Raw genomic sequence first — 23,490 nt, 5'->3', positions numbered from 1 at the left:
GGGAGGGAGGGAGGGAATGTGTGGCCACAGATTGTAAATAGGATCGATAAGACAGACCTCCATTTTCAGAAGCTGAATTATGGCAGACATAAGGTTGCTGGGGGACCCACATCAAAGAAGACACTTGGAGCCTTCGGAGAAGAATTGCAGGAGGCAAAACCCCCAAAGGTGCCTGAAAGCTTCAGCAGTCACTAGAAGGGGAACTCAATACATGTGCTGAGGGGTCCCTGGGGAGAGGACCCCTTCAGAGGCTGCAGTTCTTAGGTCTCACCAGCCTCTCCCTGCTACCCACCTACAAGGTCCTAGGCTCCCTGAATCCTCAGACAGTAACTACAGGGGTACTCATCCTTGTCCAGAGCAGGGTTTCTGGGGGACACAGCCATAGATATCACCGTGAGTCCTCCTCCACCTCAATTTGGGTGCTTCCAAACAGAAAGACCAGGGCAGTTCCCCACCACCCTCCAAGCACTGTACTAATCTAGCCTGCGAATGCTGCTGGGGAGGAAGGCCACTTTTGGTCATGCCTGGGTGAGTTAATCCATCTCTGTGGGTGTGGAACTTCTGTTCGCAGTGGTCTACCAGTGTCCTAACTGCTGTTCGGGCATGTGGACCCTTTGATTGCACTGAGAATGCTGTTCCCTTAAGAGACTGTGTAACTGGGTTAGATGCTTTAGGGTTCTGCAGCCCAAGGCAAGGCGCTGACTTGCTGGGTTTACGTGCTTAGGGTGACCTCTGCTGGTGGCTTCTCTAAATATTGGCTGACTACTCAGCCAGGAACTGCCTGTACCTTCTCACATCAGCACGTAGTTGGAGCCACATTGCTTCCAAGAGGAAAAGAGAGTGCGCTTCTCCTGTAAGAATTATTAGAACAAAGTGATGCCCAATACTATTCAAGAATGAACAACCTGGTCTGGTTAGTAACAAAGGATTCTGTTACTTGGTAACTCCTTGTGATTTAGCAAGGGTTAAATAACAAAGTGGGTATTTTAGCGTCATGAGAATCCATCACAATAACTGAAAGAGTTGCTGCCAGTACTGGCACCAGGTGTACAGCCCCGGGCATTGCTAATTTTTTGGGGGGGGGATGGTGCAGAGTCTTGCTCTTGCCCAGGGCGGACTGCAGTGGTGCCATCTCAGCTCACTGCAACCTCTGCTCTCTGCCTCCCCTTCTGGGTTCAAGCTGTTCTCCTTTCCCAGCCTCCCAAGTAGCTGGGATTACAGAAATGCACCACCATGCCCGGCTAATTTTTGTTTCTTTCTTTTTTTTTTTTTTTTTTTTTAGTAGAGACGGGGTTTTTGTCATGTTGGCCCAGGTGATCTGGCTGCCTCAGCCTCCCAAAGTGCTGGGATTACAGGTGTGAGCCACCGTGCCCAGCCTGCACTGCTAATTCTTAATTCCTCAGTGTCCAGGTGAGGCATGTGGCGTGCCTCCACACCTCCCACAGGGACTTTTTGATTCTCTTGCAAATGTTGCCAGTGGATCAAACACATGCACAGCATGAACAACTGGTGGTGTCCTGACATCTCGTTTCATTAATGATTTTCTGAGAACGGCTCCCACTGAGGAAACTGCCCACACTTCTCTGCATGCTTCTCAGACACAGGACAGTAGAGATGGTTGGGCCTTGAATGAAGACAAAGTCCAGGGTTCTGTGGCCCCAGTCGCTTTCCTAGTGGACAACTGGGCAACTACTGAAGATAAAGCACCAGGCTGAGCACAGCAGCTCACTCCTGTCATCCCAGCTATGTGGGAGGCCAAGGCACGTGGATCACCTGAGGTCAGGAGTTCGAGACCAGCCTGTCCAACATGGTGAAATCCCGTTTCTACTAAACATACCAAAAAATTAGCCGGTGTGGTGGCACACACCTGTAGTTCCAGCTACTTGGGAGGCTGAGGCAGGAGAATTGCTTGAACCCAGAGGTGGAGGCTGCAGTGAGCCAAGATAGTACCATTGCACTACAGCTTGGCCGACAAGAGCAAGACTCCATCTCTAAATAAATAAATACATGTGCACATGGAATTCAGACGATGGTTACCTTGCGTGGGACAGCAGAGAATGGGATGGGAGGGCAGGATGCCAGGTGGAGTATGTTGCTTGGGTTATTGTTAAAGTCCTAGCTTTATTTTGTGGTGGTGAGTTTGAAGCTGCTCACATTATTAAAAATAACCAACTAAATATTTAATTATTCTTGATTTAATTTTTGATTGAAATGGAGTCTCACTGTGTTGCCCAGGTTGGCCTCAGACTCCTTAAGGGCTTAAGCAATCCTTTTCCTTCAGCCTATCAAGAAGCTAGGATTACAGGCATATGCCACCATGCCTGGCTCCAATGTTTAAATATAGGCCAGACACGGTGGCTCATGCTTGTAATCCCAGCACTTTAGGAGGCCAAGGCAGGTGGATCACCTTAGGTCAGGAGTTTGAGACCAGCCTGGTCAACATGCTGAAACCCTGTCTCTACTGAAAATATAAAAACTAGCCAGGCATGATGGTGGGTGCCTGTAATCCCAGCCACTCAGGAGGCTGAGGCCAGAGCATGGCTTGAACCTGGGAGGCAGAGGTTGCAGTGAGCTGAGATCGAACCATTGCATTCCAGCCTGGGCAACAAGAGCAAGACTCTGTCTCAAAACAAACAAATAAAATTTATAGGCCAAAACAGGAAACATAACAAAAATTAGAAAATATTAAAAACTAAGCTATAATTAAAATACTAGATACTTCATATACATCAGAATGCCTACTATGAAAGGAAAACAAAAACAGAAAACAGCAAGTGTTGGCAAGGATGGGGGAAAACTGGAACTATCGGATGGGGAGGAACTGGGACTCTCGATGGTAAGAAACGGAAACCCTCGGATGGGGAGAAACCAGAGCCCTCGACTGGAGAAACCAGAATCCTCGGATGGGGAGAAACCAGAATCCTCGGATGGGGAGAAACCAGAGCCCTCGGATGGGGAGAAAGTAGAACCCTTGGATGGGGAGAAACCGGGACCCTTGTGCACTGTTGGTGGGAATGTAAAACGGTGCAATTGTTATGGAAAACAGAATGGCGATTCCTTAAAAAATTAAAATAGAATATATGAGCCGGCAATTCCACTTCTGGGTATATACCCAAATAAACTGAAAGCAGAGGGTTGCAGAGATATGTGCACACCATGTTCATGGCAGCAGTATCCCAACAGCCAAACGGTGAGGCCACCCAGACAGCTATCCATGGACAAATGGATAAACAGTGTGCTATATATGTGCAATGAATTACTCAGCCTTAAAGTCTGACACATAACAACATGGATGAACCTTGAGGACATTATGCTAAGTGAAATAAGCCAGTCACAAAAAGACAAATACCAAGTGATGCCACTTATCTGAGGTAACTCAGAAACCACAAGGGAGGGGTGCCAAGGTCTCGAGGAGGGGCAAATGAGTTGTTGCTGATGGCATGAAAAGGCAGTTCTGGAGATTGGTTGCACAACATGAATATACTTAACATCACGGAACTGTACACTTACTTACAAAAAGGTTAAAATGATACATGTTATATTATATGTATTTTACCACAGTTTTTTAAAAAAAATACTGGCCTAGTGCAGTGGCTCATGCCTATAATCCCAGCAATTTGGGAGGCAGACGCAGGCAGGTTGTTTGAGCCCAGGAATTTGAAATCAGCCTGGGCAACATGGTGAGACCTTGTCTCTACAAAAAATAAAAAAAATAACCAGGTATGGGGGTGCCTGCCTGTAGTTCTAGCTGCTTGGAGGCTTAGATTGAGACTAGGGAGGTCAAGGCTGCAATGAGCTGTGTTTGCACCACTGCACTCCAGCCTGGCCAACAGAGCAAGACCCTGTCTCAAGAAAAACACTACAAAACAACCACCAGCCAATGAAACCAACACTTACAGTGCTGCATCAAGGGTAATTTTAGCCTTACAAGGTAGGACTAAAAGTTTTCCTTCAAAATATGACTGAAAAACAGAACACCTGAGTAATCTATTGCCACTGACAATCTACTTCAAAACCTACCCACCCAGCCACCCAAGAAAATGCCAGGCATGGTTGGTTTTACAGCAAGTTTTACCAAAAAATTTAGACATGCAAAATTCCCCACAGATTACTTAGTAATGACAAAGGGAAAACAGTACTTTATAGGCTTTATGGGGAAACATCTAGAAGCATCCTTTTTTCTTTTTTTGAGACAGAGTCTCACTCTATTGCCCAGGCTGGAGTGCAATGGCCCAATCTCAGATCACTGCAACCTCCATCTCCCGGGTTCAAGCGATTCTTTTGCCTCAGTCTCCCAAGTAACTGGGATTACAGGTGTGTGCCACCATGCCCGGCTAATTTTTGTATTTTTAGTACAGACGGGGTTCCACCAAGTTGGCCCGGCTGGTCTCCAACTCCTGACCTCAGGTAATCTCCCCACCTCGGCCTCCGAAAGTGCTGGGATTACAGGTGTGAGCTACCACGCCCAGCCCAGAAGCATCCCTTTAATCAGGTGATCGACGTTAGTGGCAGTTGGACATCCTATCATCGTGCCTCCTAATATGAAGAACATACCACTGCTGTTTGTGCTAAAAGTGTTTAACCCAAATCTAGACATGCAAAACAACCACACAAATCCAAGGAGTCATTTTTGTAAGATGACTGTCCTGAACGCATGAAAAAGTCTTATGGAAAAAAAAAAAAGTCTGTTGTATTAATAAATTAAAAGTGGCCAAGGAGATGTAAGAATTAAATGTAAAAACTGGATGGGCACGATGGCTCGCACTGGTAATCCCAGCACTTTGGAAGGCCAAGGCAGGTGGATCACCTGAAGTCAGGAGTTCGAGACAGCCTAGCCAACAGGTGAACTAACCCTAACCCTAACCCTAACCCTGTCTCTACTGAAAGTAAAAGAAAATTGGCCAGGTGCAGTGGCTCACGCCTGTAATCACAACACTTTGGGAGGCCGAAACGGGCAGATCACGAGGTCAGGAGTTTGAGACCAGCCTGGCCAACATAGTGAAACTCCATCTCTACTAAAAATATAAAAAACTAGCTGGGCGTGGTGGTAGCTACCTGTAATCCCAGCTACTCAGAGGGCTGAGGCAGAATTGTTTGAATCCAGGAGGCGGAGGTTGCAGTGAGCCGAGATCGCACCATTACACTCCAGCCCAGGCAACAGTGTGAGACTCTATGTCAAAAAAAAAAAAAAAAAAAATTAGCTAGGCATGGTGGCAGGTGCCTGTAATCCCAGCTACTCGGGAGGTTAAGGCAGCAGAATCCCTTGAACCTGGGAGGCAGAGGTTGCAGCAAGCTGAGATCGCACCACTGCACTCCGGCCTGGGCAAGAATAGGAAAACTCCATCTCAAAAAAACAAAAAAAGTAAAAACTGCATGTGTGTGTACATGTGTAGAGAAATAGAATGTGGCAAAATGTTAAACTGGTGACCCTGCTGAAGGGCAAACAAGCACTTATTTTACAATTCTTTCACCTTTTCTTTAGGTTCGAAAATTCTCTAAATAGTTTGGGGTGAGGGAGGAGGTAAAGCTAAAAAGTAACCAAAAGGGTTAGAAAAAGAACTTCAGGGACCAGCCATGGTGGCTCATACCTGTAATCCCAGCACTTTGGGAGGCCAAGGTGGGCGATCACCTGAGGTCAGGAGTTCGAGACCAGCCTGGCCAACATGGTGAAATACCTTCTCTACTAAAAATATAAAAATTAGCCCGGCATGGTGGTGCACGCCTGTAGTCTCAGATACTCAGGAGGCTGAGACATGAGAATCGCTTGAACCCGGGAGGCAGAGGTTGCAGTGAGCTGAGATGGTGCCACTGCACTCCAGCCTGGGCATCAGAGCAAGATCCTATCTCAAAAATAAATAAACAAATAGAAAATATGAAAATATTTTTCCTTGAAAATGTTCTGACTGAAGAACAGAACACCTGAGTAATCTACTACCACTGACAATCTGGTTCAAAACCTACTCACCCACCCAGCCACAAAAACGCCAGCACAGTTGGTTTTACAGCAAGTTTTACCAAAAATTTTAGAAATGCAAAATTCCAATCTCATACAAACTCTCGTAATGAAAATAAAGGGAAAACACTTTCCAACTTATTTTATGAAGCTGGTATAACCCTGATACAAAACAAAGGGTGGGGGAAGTACAGGAAAGGAAAAGCTTAAACCATTTCACCTATAAACCTGCATGCCAAAGCATTAGAGAACCAAATCCGGCAATATAATAACAAATCCATCATGACTGTCTTCTTCCAGGAATGCAAGGATATTTCAACGTGACAGAATGTCATGATATTCCACCACATTTACAGATTAGAGGAGGAAAACCATGTGGTGAGCTCAGACTGCCATCTGTGCTCCTTGGCACACACAGGGGTGGCTGGGTGGCAAGGGAGGAAAGCGCGCTGGGCCGTATGGGGAAGCCCTGCTGAAAATGACATGGCTGTAGAGGTTAGTCCTGAAGTGATAGAGGTGGAGAGTCTGAAGGGCCAGAAAGTCTCAAGTGTAACTGCCAGAGAAGCCAGTAAGTACTACTAGGAGCCAGTCACATGGACTCATCATGGCATCAGGGACAAGGGGCTCTTACTTCAGATCTCAGCTCACTCTGGGAGATCTATTCATATACGGTTGGATCCCACCTTTAAGTTGGGAGAACAGAGGTGGAATCCAGCTTCAGAGAATGACAAAGGAAAGTAGCGTGCAGAATGCAAGGACCCTACCTCCATCAGGACCCTTAGCTACAGCCCACAGAAGCTGAATGACTGGCAAGAGATGAAGTAGAAACCAAAAGGTTTTAGGGGGAAAAAAAGATGTTACTAGGTAGATCACAGTACTGCTGAGAGCTGGAGAAAAACGTAAGACCAACCTTACAGATACAACGCAAAAAAAAAAAAAAAAAAACACAAAGTGGGGAACAGAGGACTACTTAGAGGAAAATGTATAGCCCTGAATATGTTAGAAAACAAACTGAAATTAGCTAAGCACACATCTCAAGAATTCAGAATGAACAAATAAACCCAAAGAAACGAAAGGAAAAGGCCAGTAAGGAAGACCTCTTGCAAAGCTAAGCCAAATAAAATACACAGAATATAAACATATGTTTGTTGATTTCACCTGCCCTCACCCCGTCCCATTTTTTCTGGTAATAGAACCTCTCTATTCCATGGGAAACACATCATAAGAATCAACTGTAGCTCATCCTGCCCCACCCCAGTCCTCCGCACCCTCCCGCTCTAGCCCTGGCCATAGTGAGTGCTCAAGCACAGCAAGTGACCTCAGCAAGACAGATTGCTCTTCACTGAAATACAGGGATCCTCAAGAAGGGGCTCTGTCTACAAGGACTGTGTATAAACTCGAACATCTGCAGGAGGGACAGAGACTGATCAGCTTCGAGCCGAGATGACAGAGACAAATGAGAGCCTGAGGAATCATGCTGGCACAGGCTCAGCCCTGTGTGAAGCGCGAAACTCAGAGACCTCAGGTCAATGAGCCTTGTTTACTTCTCCTAACTTGAGTTCAATTTTGTCATTTATAAGAAAGTCCCATATGGGTCAGGTATGGTGGCTCACACCTGTAATCCCAGCACTTTGAGAGGCCAGGGCAGGAGCCTCACTTGAGCCCAGGTATTCGAGACCAGCCTGGGCAACATAGGGAGATTCTATCTCTACTAAAAAAAAAACAAAATTACTGGGCGCAGTGGCTCACGCCTGTAATCCCAGCTACTCAGGAGGCTGAGGCGGGAGAGTCACTTGAACCTGGGGGGCAGAGGCTGCAGTGAGACGATACTGCACCACTGCACTCCAGCCTGGGCAACAGAGCGAGACTCGGCCTCAAAAATAAAACAAAAACAAACAAAAAAAGCAAGTTCCAAATAATACAAATATTATGCATGACCTTTTGCACACAAAATGTAAATACATATGAAATATGATCCTAGAATGATACAAATTATCAAAATTGACTCAAAGATAGAAAACTTTAGACAGAACACAACTGAATAAACTAAAAGGTAGTCAAAGATCAATGCCTGAAAAAGGTACCCAGCACAGATGTTTTTGTAAACATTCTATGCCGTTTTTTTAAATTCCTTATTTTCCCTTGAAAGACTCAGACAAATGCCTGTTTTATAAACTATCGAAGCCTGAAGAAAAAGACATCTTCAAACCCATTTGCAAGGCTAGCATAAAGCTAATATCGAAATAGAACAGGAAGATTTTTTTTTTTTTTTTGAGACGGAGTCTCGCTCTGTCACCCAGGCTGGAGTGCAATGGGGGGATCTCAACTCACCGAAACCTCTGCCTCCCAGGATCAAGCGATTCTCCTGTCTCAGCTGCCCAAGTATCTGGGATTATAAGCGCACGCAACCACACCCAGCTAATTTTTGTATTTTTAGTAGAGACAGCGTTTCATCATATTGGTCAGGCTCGTCTTGAACTCCTGACCTCAGGTGATCTGCTCACCTCGGCTTCTCAAAGTGCTGAGATTACAGGCATGACCCATCGCGCCCAGCCAGGAAGGTCATTTTTTTAAAAAAAGAAAGAGGGAGGGGATTGGCCCAAGGAGAGAGAGAAAACTCCTAAGTAAATAAATAATATACTGTAAAACTAAGCAAGGTCTGTATCAGAATGCAAGGTGTGTTTAACGTTAGGAAAGCTATTAATATAACTCAGTATAATAATAAAACAAAATCTGTTGATTTTCTCCATAGATGTCAATATTCATCACTGTTAAACAAAAGGGAAGGAAAAAAAAAAACCCAGTAAGCTAGAACAGAAGGAAACATCTTCAGCCTAATGAAGATCATCTACTGGAAGCCCAGAGCAAGTGCCCTACTTCAGGATGCAACGTGAGAACCATTCCCACTGAGAAAGGGGCAATCAAGGGTGCCATGCAGCATCACGCTGGACGTCCTGGCTTCTGAGATTCACAAGAAATAGACGTGAGTGTAGAAGAGATAAAGCTGCCACTAGTGGGATATGATTTGGTATCTAGAAAGCTACGAGATCAACTAAGAACTCTGAGCATTCGATAAGGTGAGCGACACAAAGATGGACAAGCAGATGGACGCCAGTGACCAGGGAAAGATGATTTCCACAGATCCCTTCTCTACCAGTAATGAGGACTTTCATAAACTCCTAAGACTAAACCAAACTGGAAATAAAGGCCCATTTGAAGATCACACCACCTTACCAAAGAATATACCTCATTTCTAGATAGGAAGATTAAAAACTGTTAATTTTTATACAATATTTATTTTAAAAAATTAAAAATAGGCAGGGGGAATTGGCTCATACCTGCAATCCCAGCACTCTGGAAGGCTGAGGTGGGAGGATTACCTGAGATAAGGAGTTCACGACTAGCCTGACCAACATGGAGAAACCCCATCTCTACCAAAAACACAAAATTAGCTGAGTGTGGTGGCGCATGCCTGTAATCCCAGCTACTTGGGAGGCTGAGGCAGGAGAATTGCTTGAACCCGGGAGGCGGAGGTTGCGGTGAGTCAAGATCATGCCATTGCACTCCAGCCTGGCAACAAGAGCGAAAGTCCACCTCAAAAATAAATAAAACTTAAAAAAATAAAAAAATAAACTTTTAAGATACTACTTCTCGGGCCGGGCGCGGTGGCTCACACCTGCAATCCCAGCACTTTGGGAGGCCGAGGCGGGTGGATCACGAGGTCAAGAGATCGAGACCATCCCGGTCAACATGGTGAAACCCCATCTCTACTAAAAATACAAAAAATTAGCTGGGCACAGTGGTGCATGCCTGTAATTCCAGCTACTCAGGAGGCTGAGGCAGGAGAATTGCCTGAACCCAGGAGGCGGAGGTTGCGGTAAGCCGAGATCGCGCCATTGCACTCCAGCCTGGGTAACAAGAGCGAAACTCCGTCTCAAAAAAAAAAAAAAAAAGATACTACTTCTCAGCTGGGCATAGTGGCTTATACCTGGAATCCCAGCCCTTTGGGAGACCAAGTTGGGAGGATGGCTTGCTCAGGAGTTTGAGATCAGCCTGAGCAACATAAGACTGTCTCTAAAAAAAAAAATTAACAAAAAGTAGCTGGATGTGGTGGTGCACACCTGTGGTCCCAACTACTCAAAAAGCTGAGGTAGAGGGATCGCTTGACCCCAGGAAGTGGAGGCTACAATGAGCCGTGATTGCACCATTGTGCTCCAGCCTGGGCGACAGGAGTGAAACCCTGTCTCAAAAAAATAAATGTTGAAACCCCGTCTCTACTAAAATTACAAAAATTAGCCAGGAATAGTGGCAAGCACCTGTAATTCCAGCTACTTGGGAGACTGAGGCAGGAGAATGGCTTGAACCTGGGAGGCAGAGGTTGCAGTGAGCTGAGACTGCGCCACTGCATGCACTCCAGCCTGGGCAACAAAACAAGACTGTCTCAAAAAAAAAAAAAAAAAAAGGCCGGGCATGGTGGCTCACTCCGAGGCTGAGATGGGCAGATCACAAGGTCAGGAGTTTGAGACCAGCCTGACCAACATGTTGAAACCCTATCTCTACTAAAAATACAAAAAAAAAAATAGCTGGGTGTGGTGGTGCACACCTGTAATCCCAGCTACTCAGGAGGCCAAGACAGGAAAATAGCTTAAACCCGGGAGGCAGAGGTAGCAGTGAGCTGAGATCACGCCACTGCACTCCAGCTTGGGCAACAAGAACAAAACTCCGTCTCAAAAAAAAAAAAAAAAAAAGTAGCACTGGTACACAGATCAATAGGACAGATTAGAAATTCCCAAAAAGATCCATATATATGCAGAAATTTATGTTTTAAAACATTATTTCCAGTGAGCAAAGAATGAACAGTTCAATAAACAGTAGAGACAACTGGCTTTCCCTTTAGGAAACGTTAGCTTGCTACCTCTCAGAAAAAACAAACTTCAGATGAATTAAAGATAGATAAGCACACGTACATATCTTTAACCCATCTTATTTTTTGTATATACATCTACATACATTTTGTACATGTCCATTCATACATACATATATACAAATGTATATATCTTTAAAGCCACACTATAAGAGGAAGTGAATGAGAAACAGATAAATGAACTGGTAGCTGGAGAAGATGTGGGAATCAGCACAAGTTTTTACGATAATTTCAGAAATGGGAGATTCTACAGCACACTCGACACTAACACATCACATTCATAACACATCATATCCAGTAGACAGGACGACCAAAAACAAAAAAAAAAACAAAAAAAACAAGCAAATCAAACACCCAGACAGAACAAAATCCGACAACACAAAAACACAACCAAAGTCTTTAAGAACGCAAAAGAGGCCAGGTGTAGTGGCTCACACCTTTAATCCCAGCATTCTAGGAGGCCAAGGTGGGTGGATCACTTGAGGTCAGGAGTTCAAGACCAGCCTGGCCAATACGGTGAAACTCTGTCTCTACTGAAAATACAAAAATCAGCTGGGCATGGTGGCACGTGCCTGTAATCCCAGCACTTCGGGAGGCTGAGGCAGGAAGATCACTTAAGGTCAGGAGTTCAAGACCAGCCTGGGCAACATGGTGAAACCCTGTCTCTACTAAAAATTAGCCACGCGTGGTGGTGCATGCCTATAGTCCCAGCTACTTGGGAAGCTGAGGCAGCAGAATCACTTGAACTCAGAAGGCGAAGGTTAGCAAGTCGAGATCTCACCACTGCGCTCCAACCTGGGCAATAGAGGGAGATTCTGTCTCAAGAAGCAAAAGGCGGGGGGGCGGGGAGGGGAGGCAAGTAGCAAAAGAGATAGCTCCGAAGCACAAGAGGTAAGGTTTAAGTCCCACTGCTTACAATGGGAAGACAGGCGAGCACATCTGCAGAGTTGTTAAGGGGGTTAGGAAGGCATTCCCTCTGATGGCTGCTATTTTTTTTTTTTAAGACCAGGTTTCACCATGTTGGTCAGGCTGGTCTCGAACTCCTGACCTCGTGATCCGCCCACTTCGACCTCCCAAAGTGCTGAGATTACAGGCGTGAGCCACCACACCCCGACTGACTGCTGTTTCTTAATGAGGCATGGATTGTGGTAACTACCACAAGAAGGGGCAATTGATAAGACAGAAGTTTTAAAACAGATATCCAAAGTAGATCCGCAGGGCAGTGCTTAGTGTCCATCTGAGGTTTGTAATTATAAACTTAAGGTACAACTGGTGGGCAGGCCGCCTTTTTGCCTAATGATGGTGACTTGGGTTTGGGCACAGAGGTGAGTAATTGGGTTTACCCAGGGTTAGGGTTTTACTAGCTGAACAGAATGGAGAGAGACAGGGAGACAGAGGGTAGGGGAGCTGTGTGTAGGATGGGGACCGTGGAATTGATACCACACAAGGAGGGAAGTGAAGGCCAAAGGTTAATCATAAGAATGTCAGGGCTGCTTAGAAGGATGAAGGGTGGAAAAGCAGCCTCCATTTAAAAGGTTATATGACAATCAATGTCCTTAGGGAATGATCAGGTTTCAAATAAAGTCAGGAGATGGGCCGGGCGTGGTGGCTCACGCCTGTAATACCAGCACTTTGGGAGGCCGAGGCGGGCGGATCACAAGGTCAAGAGATCGAGACCATCCTGGCCAACATGGTGAAACCCCGTCTCTACTAAAAATACAAAAATTAGCTGGGTGTGGTGGCACGGCGCCTGTGGTCCCAGCTACTTGGGAGGCTGAGGCAGGAGAACTGCTTGAATCCAGGAGGCAGAGGTTGCAGTGAGCCGAGATTGCGCCACTGCACTCCAGCCTGGTGACAGAGCAAGACTCCGTCTCAAAAAAAAAAAAAAAAAAAAAAAAATCAGGAGATGGATGGACCATTCAAAACAAGGTTAAAGATAGAGAAATTTGCCAGCCAGCTTCTGAAGGTAACAGATGGTTAAGAGTGGGAGAGATGGGGTTGCACATGGGGATGGACACAGTCACTGTGGAGGTGAGCACTCCTGTCCACAGGGTGACTAGAAAGGCAGGGAAAGCAGCAGGAGGCACCATGGGCTTGGGCCTGAGTGTCTCTTAGAGGCAGGTGGGGTTTAGGTCCTAGGGCTGTCATCCCGAATGCTTGAATCAGTATCAACTGCAAGCAGGTAATGAAGGAGGAATGCTCCCAGTTGTTAAACACATGCAGGGAGGCCCAGTGCAGGGCCTGGCACTTTCTAACTGCCCAGTAAGAAAGAACAAACCACCCAGGAAAGACTCCAGCCATTTCCCATTTCCTTCCATTCAGCCCACCCGCCCACAAGGTCTCTACCAGGGAGCAGTTTTTCATTTCACCACCAGTCTCCCTCCTCTGAGAGAGCCACTCAGACACCAAAACAAGTCACCACCCACCAGGGGTTTAATTCTCCTAATCAGAAGATCAGTTCAAAGAGGGGCCCTGCTTTGTCTCCATCCAGGGGTGAAGATCTGCAGAGCACCCTGGGAATGTCCAAGCCCAAAAGAGCCAGGGGCCAGTCCCTGAGCAAGTGGATAAGTGGGTCCTGGGGTCTCAGGCCTCCTCCTCCTCTTCACTCTCCTCCTCACTCTCATGATATTGTCTGCGGTTTGTGTTAACAAACAGGTCAGAATCATCTTCTGAGCTGGACTCCTCTCCTGATAACTGTGGCTCAGCTGGGAGTTCCGGCTGAGTTTGTCTGCACCGGGGAAAGAGAGCAGAGTTAGCCCAGCACCTTCTGGAAAAACCCGATCTATAATCAAGGAGTTCCAAAAAAGGAGGACCATCTGGTCCAGCAGTCAGGGCCCCACAGCACCCTTTAAAGACTAAAACAAGGGACACAGGCAGGGCAAACAGTGGAAAAACGTGGCCAATGAAACACACTAAAGACCGAACCCACTCCTCAAACATGTGCTACAGCCATCTGAGTTAGGAATAATGATTCTACGACCACCAACACTTAATGGACCCATGTCACACACCAGATACTACACTAAGCAATTTTATAAGCCATCCACTCCTTTAATCCTCACGAAGCTCCCATTTTATATATAAGGAAAATAGAGTTTGAAGGAATTAAATAACATGCTTAAAGTCACTCAGCAAAGTCAGGATTTTAAACAAGAGCATCTGACCTTCAAGCCATATTCGTAACTGTGTTATAGCACATATCTATGAGCTCTCAACAGATACCCTATGTAAGGAGGAAAGAAGGCTCTATTTTTCCCTCAAGGCATCAAAGCGTGAACCCCCTATTTTCCATGTACCCCACCCCAAGGCTTGTTCCTCACCTGTTCATGTTACTGTGTTTCTCCGCCACTTCAGAGAATGCCTCAGGCCTATGCCAAGAGATGAGCCAGAGTCAGAGAGGACAGACATTTCTCACAAAAGAGCTGTTTCCAGCTGTCTCTGCCTGGGATGCCATGACCTTCCCTCCCCTAATTCCCAAGCTAGGAAGGCAATGCCTCCAGAAGCCAGAGAACCAATGATCAAGGGGACCACCCTACCAAAGCCCCTGCTTCTGCAGTGAGCGCATGTGGTCCTTGCAGAGCACAAAGGAGATCTCAGCCTTCACCTTTTCTCCCTCTTCAATGGGGTCAACGATGAGAAAGTCCCCTGTAGGTAAGAAGAGAAAAGGGAAAGTCAGGCCTGCTTGCAATAAGAAAAGCCAAAGCTATAGGAAATGGTTCTATCGCCTAGAGAGGGCTGCCTCTCTCACCTCTCTCTTTTTTTTTCTTTTTTGAGACAGGGTTTTGCTCTTTTGTCCAGGCTGGAATGCAATAGCATGATCATAGCTGACTGCAGCCTCTACCTCCCAGGCTCAAGTGATTCTCGGGCCTCAGCCTCCTGGGTAGCTGGGATCACAGACATATGCCCAACTAATTTTTTATTTTTTGTAGAGACAAGGTCTCATTTTGCTGCCCAGGCTGATCTCAAACTCCTGAGCTCAAGCGATCCTCCCACCTCAGCTCTTAAAGTGCTCGGATTACAGGAGTGATCCTCTCACCTCTCTTGATCCAGATGTTCTTGCGGTATTTGGAGGGCATGCTCACAAGGAAGCGCTGCCCTTGGGCCGTCTCCACCTCATGCAGATTGTTCCCTGGCGTCCTGAGTACCTGGTTCAGGAGAGACCAAGAATCAGCCTCGTCAGTCAGATCAAACACCCTCTCAGCCACACGGCACCCTACCCCTGCCCCAGGGGCCCTACAGGGGTTGAGGGGGAGCAGAGCAGCTTGTGCCCAAAGCCACTCACCCGGACAATCTGCTGCCGGTCGGAGGGCACCATGTGCTCCCCCAGCACCTCCTTCACCACATGCTTCCTCTTGGTGGCCTGAGACATGCTGAAGTTGTCCCAGGGTGGTTAGGGATGCAGAGCCTGTCAATTCCTCCTCCTGAGTTCCTTGGACGGCAGGCTCAGAACCCAGGACTGTTCTGAAGATGGGGAGGAGCCTTTTACTGAGGAGTGACACAGTGTCTTGGTTAAGACCATGGGCTCTGAAGTCTTAACTGCCTGGATTGAAATCCTACCTTGGTTTATTTCCTAACTATTCAACTTCTCTAGGTCCCAGAGAAAATAACAGCTAACAGCATTGTTACAGAATGGGACAATATAGTGCATGTTATATAAAAGTAACTCCTATAATCATAACTACTGGTATAATATAAAACTATACACATGCTCCAGAGAAATCGTCCTGGCAACCTCTCTGGAAGGAGTTTGAGATAAACCGTATCTTTCTCAACACGCTTATACACCCCAAGTCTAGCATAGTCACACAACAGAGAAGTTCAGTCTGGCAACACATTACAGCCAGAGACAAATTAGGTGGCCACCGCGATGGTCCAAGCCAGGAACTAGTTAATTAAAGGTGGAGGTGAGCAGGCTTGCCTGCGACATTTACATATTTGACTTTCATATTTAGAAGACGAGGGCCAGTACCCTTGAGCCTGACGGTTTCCGAAGGAAACTCCGATATGTCATATCTAGTTTCCGTCCTCCTTCCTCCTCCCCGTCTATCCCGGAGAAAAGACCCTAGGAAAAAGACTCACACTTAAGTCTCTGGCCCTCGGCTCCCAGGAGCGCCGCCGGAGCAACTCCGCTGTCCAGGCCGGACGCTGAGAGAGAATCATCCACGACTCACTTGAAGGCTGAGCCAAGAAAACACAGTAAAAGGAACTTGCCGGCGACCGCGACGGTAGCGTGAGCTTGAAATCAGGTCTCCAATGTTTTCAGTTCCCACCAGTCCCACTGCTAGGAGGGTGACGTGAGTCTGAGTCGGATCGCTCCGAAAACTGTACTTCCGGCGCTGTCTCGGAAGCCTCCCGGTCACCCGTCCCCTCCCTTGTCCGTTTTTCCAACTCTTCCCCACGCCAGGTTGGTCAAGCCTAAGTCGTCGAGTTCCGGGTCCGGGCAGCAGAGAAAGAAAATCCTTTCTCTGGAGCCCTCTCTCTCTCGAACTGCTTGAGTAGCGAGACCTTACATGGCAGCAGGGCTTCCCGCGAAGGACCGGAAAGGAGGGCCTACCACAGAGACTGTCGAGGTCCGGGCGCGCCTCAACTCTATAGCCCTAACTGGCTAGAAGTGCCCAACGTGGAGAGGGGGGTGGGGGGTTTTAAAAGGCGGCTCCTGAGGCAACCCGGAAGCGGAAGTGGAAGAAAGTTCTAGTGGCTTGAGGTATCGGCGGGAGCGGCCGGGTGGCGGGAGGAACCGTTACGGGAACCGAAGCTGTCGGTGAGCGCCAGCCGCAGAACAGGGCCCTGGCTAGAGGCCAGAGGGGTTGCGGGGAGAATGGGATGAGCGGGGCCGCAGACGCTTGGGTGGGCCCTTGGGGAGAGCTTAGCCGCGCTGCGGGGAGGGGGCGGGGCGCGGCGCGGCGCGTGGGAGCCGGCCCGCGAGAGGGGGCGGGCCGCAGCGCCACGCGATGGGGGCGGAGCTGGGGCGCGGCTTGAACCCCGCGGGCGCGGGGCGAGTGTGCGGAGCGCTCGATTTGCGCTTCGCTCTGTGGGTAGAGAGACCTTTTGGTTAGCTTTCCATGCCAAGTGGCCGGTCCAGGCAGGGTCAGTGCCTTCTTGGCTCAGCCAAGGTCACAGAGGGAGTGACAGCTTCCGGGCAGCTCTGGCTACTGACTCTGGGATTCTTTCCACTTACCCGTTTGCGCCACCTGTTAGGCAGGATCGTTTTTCCTCTGGGGCAAGATCAAAATCCAGGTCCTGCAGGAAGAAACTTCTCTTCAGAATAATAGGGAAGTCTCCTTGGACCTCAGTTTTCTCCTTTTTTGATGAGGGATATCGAGCAAGCCACCATAACGCCTGGCTTAGCTTCCTCTTACTATGAGATTGCTAGTGGGCCCTTAGGAGTTCCAGGTCTTCAGCCCTAACCTGCCTTTTTTTGGGATTTCTAGATTAAGGCTGATCAAGATGACAACCTCCCAAAAGCACCGAGACTTCGTGGCAGAGCCCATGGGGGAAAAGCCAGTGGGGAGCCTGGCCGGGATTGGTGAAGTCCTGGGCAAGAAGCTGGAGGAAAGGGGCTTTGACAAGGTGTGGGGTGGCAGCGTTTACCTGGCACAGGCTGGGGGTGGGAGGGAAGTGAGTCCATCTGCTGTGGGGTGGACGGTGGGGTATAATCTGAAGAGACTGCCAGAGCCTGGGCACCTGGTAGAGAGGAGATGGGGGCAAAAACCGCCCTGCTTCCTGGGCTCGTGTGCTCTAAATGGCACAGGAATGGCCGACTTGCTCTCATCCCTCACTGAACACTGAGCAGTACGCCCCTTCCTTTTCTCTGTCTCTCAGGCCTATGTTGTCCTTGGCCAGTTTTTGGTGCTAAAGAAAGATGAAGACCTCTTCCGGGAATGGCTGAAGGACACTTGTGGCGCCAACGCCAAGCAGTCCCGGGACTGCTTTGGATGCCTTCGAGAGTGGTGCGACGCCTTCTTGTGATGCTCTCTGGGAAGCTCTCAATCCCCAGCCCTCATCCAGAGTTTGAAGCCGAGCAGGACTCCTCCCCTGTCCGCTACAAAGGAAAAGATTGCTGTTGTCTACCCACCTCCGACGTACTCCAGGGTCTTTGGGAGTTTCTCCCCTAACCATTTCAACTTTTTTGGATTCTCGCTCTTGCATGCCTCCCTCTTCCTTTTTCCCTTGCCAGTTCCCTGGTGACAGTTACTGGCTTTCCTGAATGGATTCCTGGCCCTATCCCTCACCCCCACCCTCACTTGTTTGATACCGTTTGGCTCCTTTTTTGGCAGAACAGTCACTGTCGTTGTAAAGTTTTTTAGATCAATAAAGTCAGTGGCTTTCATGACTGGGCTTTGTGCATTGAAAAGCAAGTGGGCTGGGAGTTCCTCTCCTCCAGGGACTGACCACGTCTCCCTCACTCCTTATCAGTACAGACCGAAACCGGCAGTTTCCCTTCCACTCCCAGACAGGCACCCTAGCCATGTAGGCCTCAGGCACGTGACTTGGAGTGTCTCAATCCCCAAGTGATGTGGGAGAGAGTGTGGGTGGATCTTTTCCTGGGAGCCAGATGGACTGTGCTCCAGATGTCACTTAAGTCAACAGCTGGGCTAGGCAGCACCTGGTGGAAGAGTCAGTGGGAGTCAGAGGTACCAGACAGACGGTGGGCCGGATGTGGGTGCGAGTTCACCTACCAGTCATCATATCTGCTCTCCTGGCCTCTGGCAAGGGTAGGCAGGGGGCTTGCCATCTTCCCTGATCTCTTAGGGAGGGGAAAGAGCACAGGCATCACAGCTGGAAGTGTGTGAAGGGAGTACACCTCAGTACATTTTAGTCCTTTCTATTTGTTTACTTTTTAAATTAATAGAGACAGGACCCTGTTGTATTGCCTAGGCTGGCCTTAAGCAATCCTTAAGCCTCCCAAAGCTCTGACCGTAGATGTGAGCCACTCTACCTGGCCAGCCCTATTATTTCTTGAGCACTTAGTATGAACCAGACTTGAAGTTAAAATCTTTGCAAATATTTTTTTCTTTTACAATAATAAATCATTACATTCTCTTTTACAGGTGAGGAAATTGAGACTCAGAGAGGCTAATTTGCCCATGGACTTGCTATTGGGAAGTAAACAGACTGGAACTCAAACTAGCTTGGAAACCCATCGACCTGGCCATGTGTTCCTTGGTCATGTGGCTTATCCTCTCTGACCCTCAGTTTCCCCAGTTGGAAAATGAGGTGGTTGTAGGGAAAGGATATTTGCAGCAGTATAAACAACAAAGGACTATTTCCAAAGCACATACAGAACTGTAATCAAGAAAAAGGTGGACTGGCCGGGTGCAGTGGCTCACACCTGTAATCCAGCACTTTTGGAGGCCAAGGCAAGTGGATCACCTGAGGTCAGAAGTGTGAGACCAGCCTGACTGACATGGTGAAACCCCATCTCTACTAAAAATACAAAAATTAGTCAGTGTGGTGGTGGACACCTGTAGTCCCAGCTACTCAGGAGGCTGAGAGAGGAGTATCACTTGAACTCAGGAGGCAGAGTTTGCAGTCAGCCAAGATCACGCCATTGCACTCCAGCCTGGGCGACAAGAGTGAAACTCCGTCTCAAAAAAAAAAGAGACAGACACAACAGAAAAATGAGTAAAGACCTAACACAGTCTCAGAAGAAGGTTCCCTCCCAGTAAACAAGCACAGGAAAGGTGCTCCATGTTGCTGGTAATAAGATGTCGCATGCCATTAGCACCCACCTGACTGGCAAACACTTAAGTTGGACAATACCAAGTATTGATGAGATAATGAAGAAACAGGAACTGATACCCAGCTGGTGGGAGTATAAATTGGTCTAAACAATTTGGGCAGACAGTTGGGTGTTATTTAGTAAAACCGACACACCCTGTGACCAAGCAGTTCCGCTCTCAGGACTGTGCCTTGAAGAAATCCCCGAACACCTGCGCTGGGACCTAGATGAATTCACGGCTGTATTGTTGGGAGCAACACTAGTGCTGTCAGTACTCGAGTAAATGGGCATTCATGCCTAAGGACACTGCACGGAGGTGAAAATGAACAAATGATAGCTGTGTACAACACATGAATCTCAACAGCAAATGAAGCAAATCAGATTCTTAGGAATTCCTACGTAGATCGTAAAACTTGAAAACAAAGGAAATGATTATTGTAAATAGTAAAGGAAAAAAGTCTACAGCAACTATCTTTGGGGGAGGGTATGGAAGGGCTTGAGGGTAGGCTTGGCACTTTCTGACCTGCGGGGTGGTAGTACGGGCATTGACCGAATGTGTGTGTTCTGTGCCCTGTTCTGTGTATTAGTTACATCTCAGAACAATAGGAAGATAAAAGGAAAACCAAAAATAAAGACCTGAACCTGGAACGATTGTGTGATAGGTCAGAAACTAAGTTGTTGTTTGTAGGGATGAGAGTTTCATGCAAGGCTGGGGCTGGGAAGTGCAAGTGGCCCATCCTGAAGGGGACACCAGGTGGCTGCAGTAGGGCCCAGCTTGCGCTTCAGACCGCTTTCTGGGAGGGTGCTGGTCTGAAGCCTGGCTGAGGTGGTCACAAGGGCTCTCTCTGGAGTTTCAGGCTGTTTCTTCACTTTTTCTTTTCTTTTTTTTTTGAGATGGAGTCTTGCTGTCGCCAGGCTGGAATGCAGTGGTGCGATCTCGGCTCACTGCAACCTCCACCCACTGCAACCTCCACCTCCCGGGTTAAAGCCTCCTGGGTAGCTGGGACTACAGGTGCATGCCACCATGCCCAGCTAATTTTATTTATTTTTATTTTTGGTAGACACGGGGTTTCACTGTGTTGGCCAGGATGGTCTCCATCTCTTGACCTCATGATCCACCTGCCTCAGCCCCTAAAAGTGCTGGGATTACAGGTGTGAGACACCGCACCCGGCCCAGACTGTTTCTGATGTCTTCCCGGATAAGTCCCCTCAGCCTTGATCCTTGTGCTGTGATGCTGTCGCAGGCCTGGTATGCTTAGGTGGGGGCTTTGCAGGACCCTTGCCTCGCCACACTTGCCCTGATGCTGCCAGATTGTTGCTGGTGCTCTATGAGGTCATGGAGATCCCCTCCTCCTCCACAGCCCTTCCCCAGGCTCCTGCTCATGCTGGCCTCCTGGCTCTGGCACTGGGACCCTGCTGGAAGCCTGCAGCTCATGCTGTCTGCTTTATTTTCTTGTCCTCTGCCTTCCCTGGCTCACCCACAGGCTTTGCCTCAGAAGCGGGTGGAACCTGCTTTCTCATCTCTCCCTTGGGGCGCAGGCAGTGTGTGTACCAGGTGGCAGACCACGAACCCTTTATCAGGACTCCACATTGCATCCCACACAAGTTCTTGGCTCTGTTCTGGGACAGCAGTAGACAAAGGGCATCTAGAATGTAACTTGTGACAGTGTGGCCTCTCAGATCCAGCCCGACTCAGCCAGCAGGACAAAGGGATCATGGCTTGGAATGCTGGCGCAGAAAGCAGACCTGAGTGGTGAGGGGTAGAAGTCAGGCTGGCTAAGTGTTAGCCCATGGTGACCAATGGGACATGCCTGACCACCGTGGAAAGTATGCAAGTGGGTCCGGAAATAAGCAAATACACAGTGCCCCCAGCCCCACACCTAGCCAGAGCTTGACCCTCCCCAGCCGGTCTAGTCATGCGTGTTCAGAGCCAGCCTAGAACTTGGTGTGAACCTGGCCCATGCACTCCAGGGTCCTGAAGGGCTCCTGCTGCCCCCCGAAAAGAAGTAGGGGCAGGCTACCTGGACTGCCACAAGCCCTGTCCTGCGGCAGCCTGGTGAGCATGGAAGGCCCCCAGTAGGTGCTTGTGACTGTTGATCCCCTTCCAGGACAGCCCTTCCCTGCAGGGACCAAGGCTCTTTCCTGTTACTCCCAACCTTGACTGGTGGCAGCCTTGAAGAGCCAGCCAGGCCCGATTCTGGGCCTTCGCTCCCCATGCGATCTGGAGCAAGTTGCTTCACTGCTCTGAGCTACAGCCTCCTCTGCCAGCTGGTGCAGGGTTGTGAAGATTCAAACAGTGAACCAGTGGTGCTTGGGAGCGCTCCTCCCCAGAGGGGAGCTTTTATCCCTGTTGGATTACAGGTTTCCTTACCGAAAGATCTCCTTTCCAGAACATGGGGCTACAGAGCCCTGGGGGAGGGAAATATCCTCTGTCCAATTGAAGGTTCCAGGAAGAGGGTTCTGGGGCAAGCCACAAGGCCTTGGAGGGCCTGATCCCAGGGGAAGGAGATGTCAAGAGCCTGCCCTGGTTATCACCACCCATCAGGCCAGGGGCAAGAGTGGGGTGCTGTGGACAACCTGGGCTGGGCTGTCTGGGCCACTGCAGAACTGGAGGCTGTGCCCTGTGGCCAGTACATTTGGCCAACCTCAAGCTCATGCTTGGCCCAAGCCTCCTGGAAGCCAGAGTGGTCAAGAGGGATGGAGTCAGTCCCTGGGAAATGCTCAGCGACCTCCCACCTGCAAGAAGCAACCCCCACCCATGCACAGCAGACCTCATACCCCTGTAGAGCAGCCCAGGACTTGTGCACCAGGACCCACCACTAACCTTTTGACCTCCATTTCCTCCTTGTAGGAAGAGGTAATAATCATTGCCTCTGCAGAGCCGCTATGGAAATAAAAGAACATATATTGAATCCCTGGGATAAGGCCTGTCACATAGCAAGTGCTCTTGTAACTGTTAATGCCCTCCCCCATCTTTTCTCACCAAGATACCACTTTTAGCTGTGTGACCTTAGATAAGTGTCCTGACCTCTCTGATTAACTTTTTCACCTGCAAAATGAGAATAATGTGTACTACCTCAGGGTGCTTGTGAGAATTCATCAGTGGGTGAAAAGTGCCTGGAAATTGCTAGGTTGTAGGCAAAAGAGCCCCTGGCATCAGCACAAAGCAGCGGCAGGTAGGGTGAGTGCCCTTGGAGAGTCGCAGACAGGCCGTGGCTAGTTTTTGAGAGTGGTGTCGGAGGTACCTGTGGCCATGGCTAAGCTCCAAGTGATGAGACAGCAGGCCTAGGGGAGCTGCCTCTCTCACCTCGCACCTGTGGTGCGATCCTGGGATTCTTCCTCTGCCCCTCCCAGGCTCTTAGCTCAGAGTCCCGGCCAGGCTTCATCCTCCTCATCAACTCAAGCTCAGCCAGCACTTCCACAAACTGGAGTCCATCCCTTTAAGGTAGACACCTGAGCCCTCCAGGAACTTGTGACAGGTCCTTGGAATCCCAGGAAGATGGCAGAGTTGGTTTTCCACAGCTGAGCTGAGGAAGTGAGAGAGGTAGCAGGCTGGCAGCTGCCCTGGGTAGTGAGTGACTGCTCTGGTGTAGGTCTCGGTGTGTAGGTCTCGGTCCTGGGATTCTGAGGCCCAGAATCAGGAAGGCCCAGAATCAGGATGCCTACATATGACATTCATCACAGTCACAGCTGCCAGCTGCTCTTCAGGTAGTGTGACCTAGCGCCTCTTCCAAGCCCCATTGAAGCCTCTGGAGGCTGTAAGCATTTCAAGATCTTAGTGTCCCGGGACAGTGAGCTCCTACTCACTCCACCCAGCAACATGGAATTACAAGTACAAACTACACTGAACTCTAAAATGCAGACAAAGAATTCCAACAAAGCCTGCCTGTA

The 23,490-nt window shown here is 48.7% G+C and overlaps 2 protein-coding genes across 4 annotated transcripts; one reads left to right on the top strand and one right to left on the bottom strand.

Moving 5' to 3' along the window:
* Positions 1-4,053: 4,053 nt before the first annotated feature.
* EIF1AD (eukaryotic translation initiation factor 1A domain containing) lies at positions 4,054-16,484 on the bottom strand. 3 transcript variants are annotated; one of them, XM_012462932.2, is made up of 6 exons: positions 15,957-16,047; positions 15,160-15,362; positions 14,914-15,022; positions 14,414-14,522; positions 14,198-14,245; positions 4,054-13,605 (listed from the first exon to the last, which is right to left on the bottom strand). In XM_012462932.2, the coding sequence occupies exons 2-6, from the start codon at positions 15,244-15,246 to the stop codon at positions 13,461-13,463; spliced, it is 498 nt and encodes a 165-aa protein (XP_012318355.1). In that variant the 5' UTR covers positions 15,247-15,362; positions 15,957-16,047; the 3' UTR covers positions 4,054-13,460. The 3 variants fall into 3 exon arrangements, with proteins under 3 accessions (XP_012318355.1, XP_012318356.1, XP_012318357.2); XM_012462933.2 differs by having other exon boundaries at positions 15,160-15,338; XM_012462934.3 differs by lacking the exon at positions 15,160-15,362 and having other exon boundaries at positions 15,957-16,484.
* Positions 16,485-16,531: 47 nt separating this feature from the next.
* BANF1 (BAF nuclear assembly factor 1) lies at positions 16,532-18,049 on the top strand. Its single transcript, XM_012462935.3, has 3 exons — positions 16,532-16,638; positions 17,309-17,447; positions 17,700-18,049. Exons 2-3 carry the CDS (start codon positions 17,325-17,327, stop codon positions 17,844-17,846), a joined length of 270 nt encoding a protein of 89 aa, XP_012318358.2. The 5' UTR covers positions 16,532-16,638; positions 17,309-17,324; the 3' UTR covers positions 17,847-18,049.
* The last annotated feature ends 5,441 nt before the right edge of the window (positions 18,050-23,490 follow it).

The sequence above is a fragment of the Aotus nancymaae genome, unplaced genomic scaffold (assembly GCF_030222135.1).
Source record: "Aotus nancymaae isolate 86718 unplaced genomic scaffold, 86718_ANA_hifiasm-v0.15.2.pri h1tg000059l, whole genome shotgun sequence".
Classification (NCBI taxonomy): Eukaryota; Metazoa; Chordata; class Mammalia; order Primates; family Aotidae; genus Aotus; species Aotus nancymaae.
The sequence above is the reverse complement of the archived record's forward strand: the minus strand, read 5'-3'. Positions and strand labels throughout refer to the sequence as shown.

Bases quoted from the DNA above. Each gene is read 5' to 3' on its own strand.
- EIF1AD (XM_012462932.2), bottom strand. From the start codon at position 15,246: ATGTCTCAGGCCACCAAGAGGAAGCATGTGGTGAAGGAGGTGCTGGGG. The intron at 15,023-15,159 runs GTGAGTGGCTTT...CTCCTGAACCAG, and splicing joins ACCGGCAGCAGATTGTCCGG to GTACTCAGGACGCCAGGGAA. The intron at 14,246-14,413 runs GTAGGGTGGTCC...CTCTTGGCATAG, and splicing joins CTGCAGAAGCAGGGGCTTTG to GCCTGAGGCATTCTCTGAAG.
- BANF1 (XM_012462935.3), top strand. From the start codon at position 17,325: ATGACAACCTCCCAAAAGCACCGAGACTTCGTGGCAGAGCCCATGGGG. The intron at 17,448-17,699 runs GTGTGGGGTGGC...TCTGTCTCTCAG, and splicing joins AGGAAAGGGGCTTTGACAAG to GCCTATGTTGTCCTTGGCCA.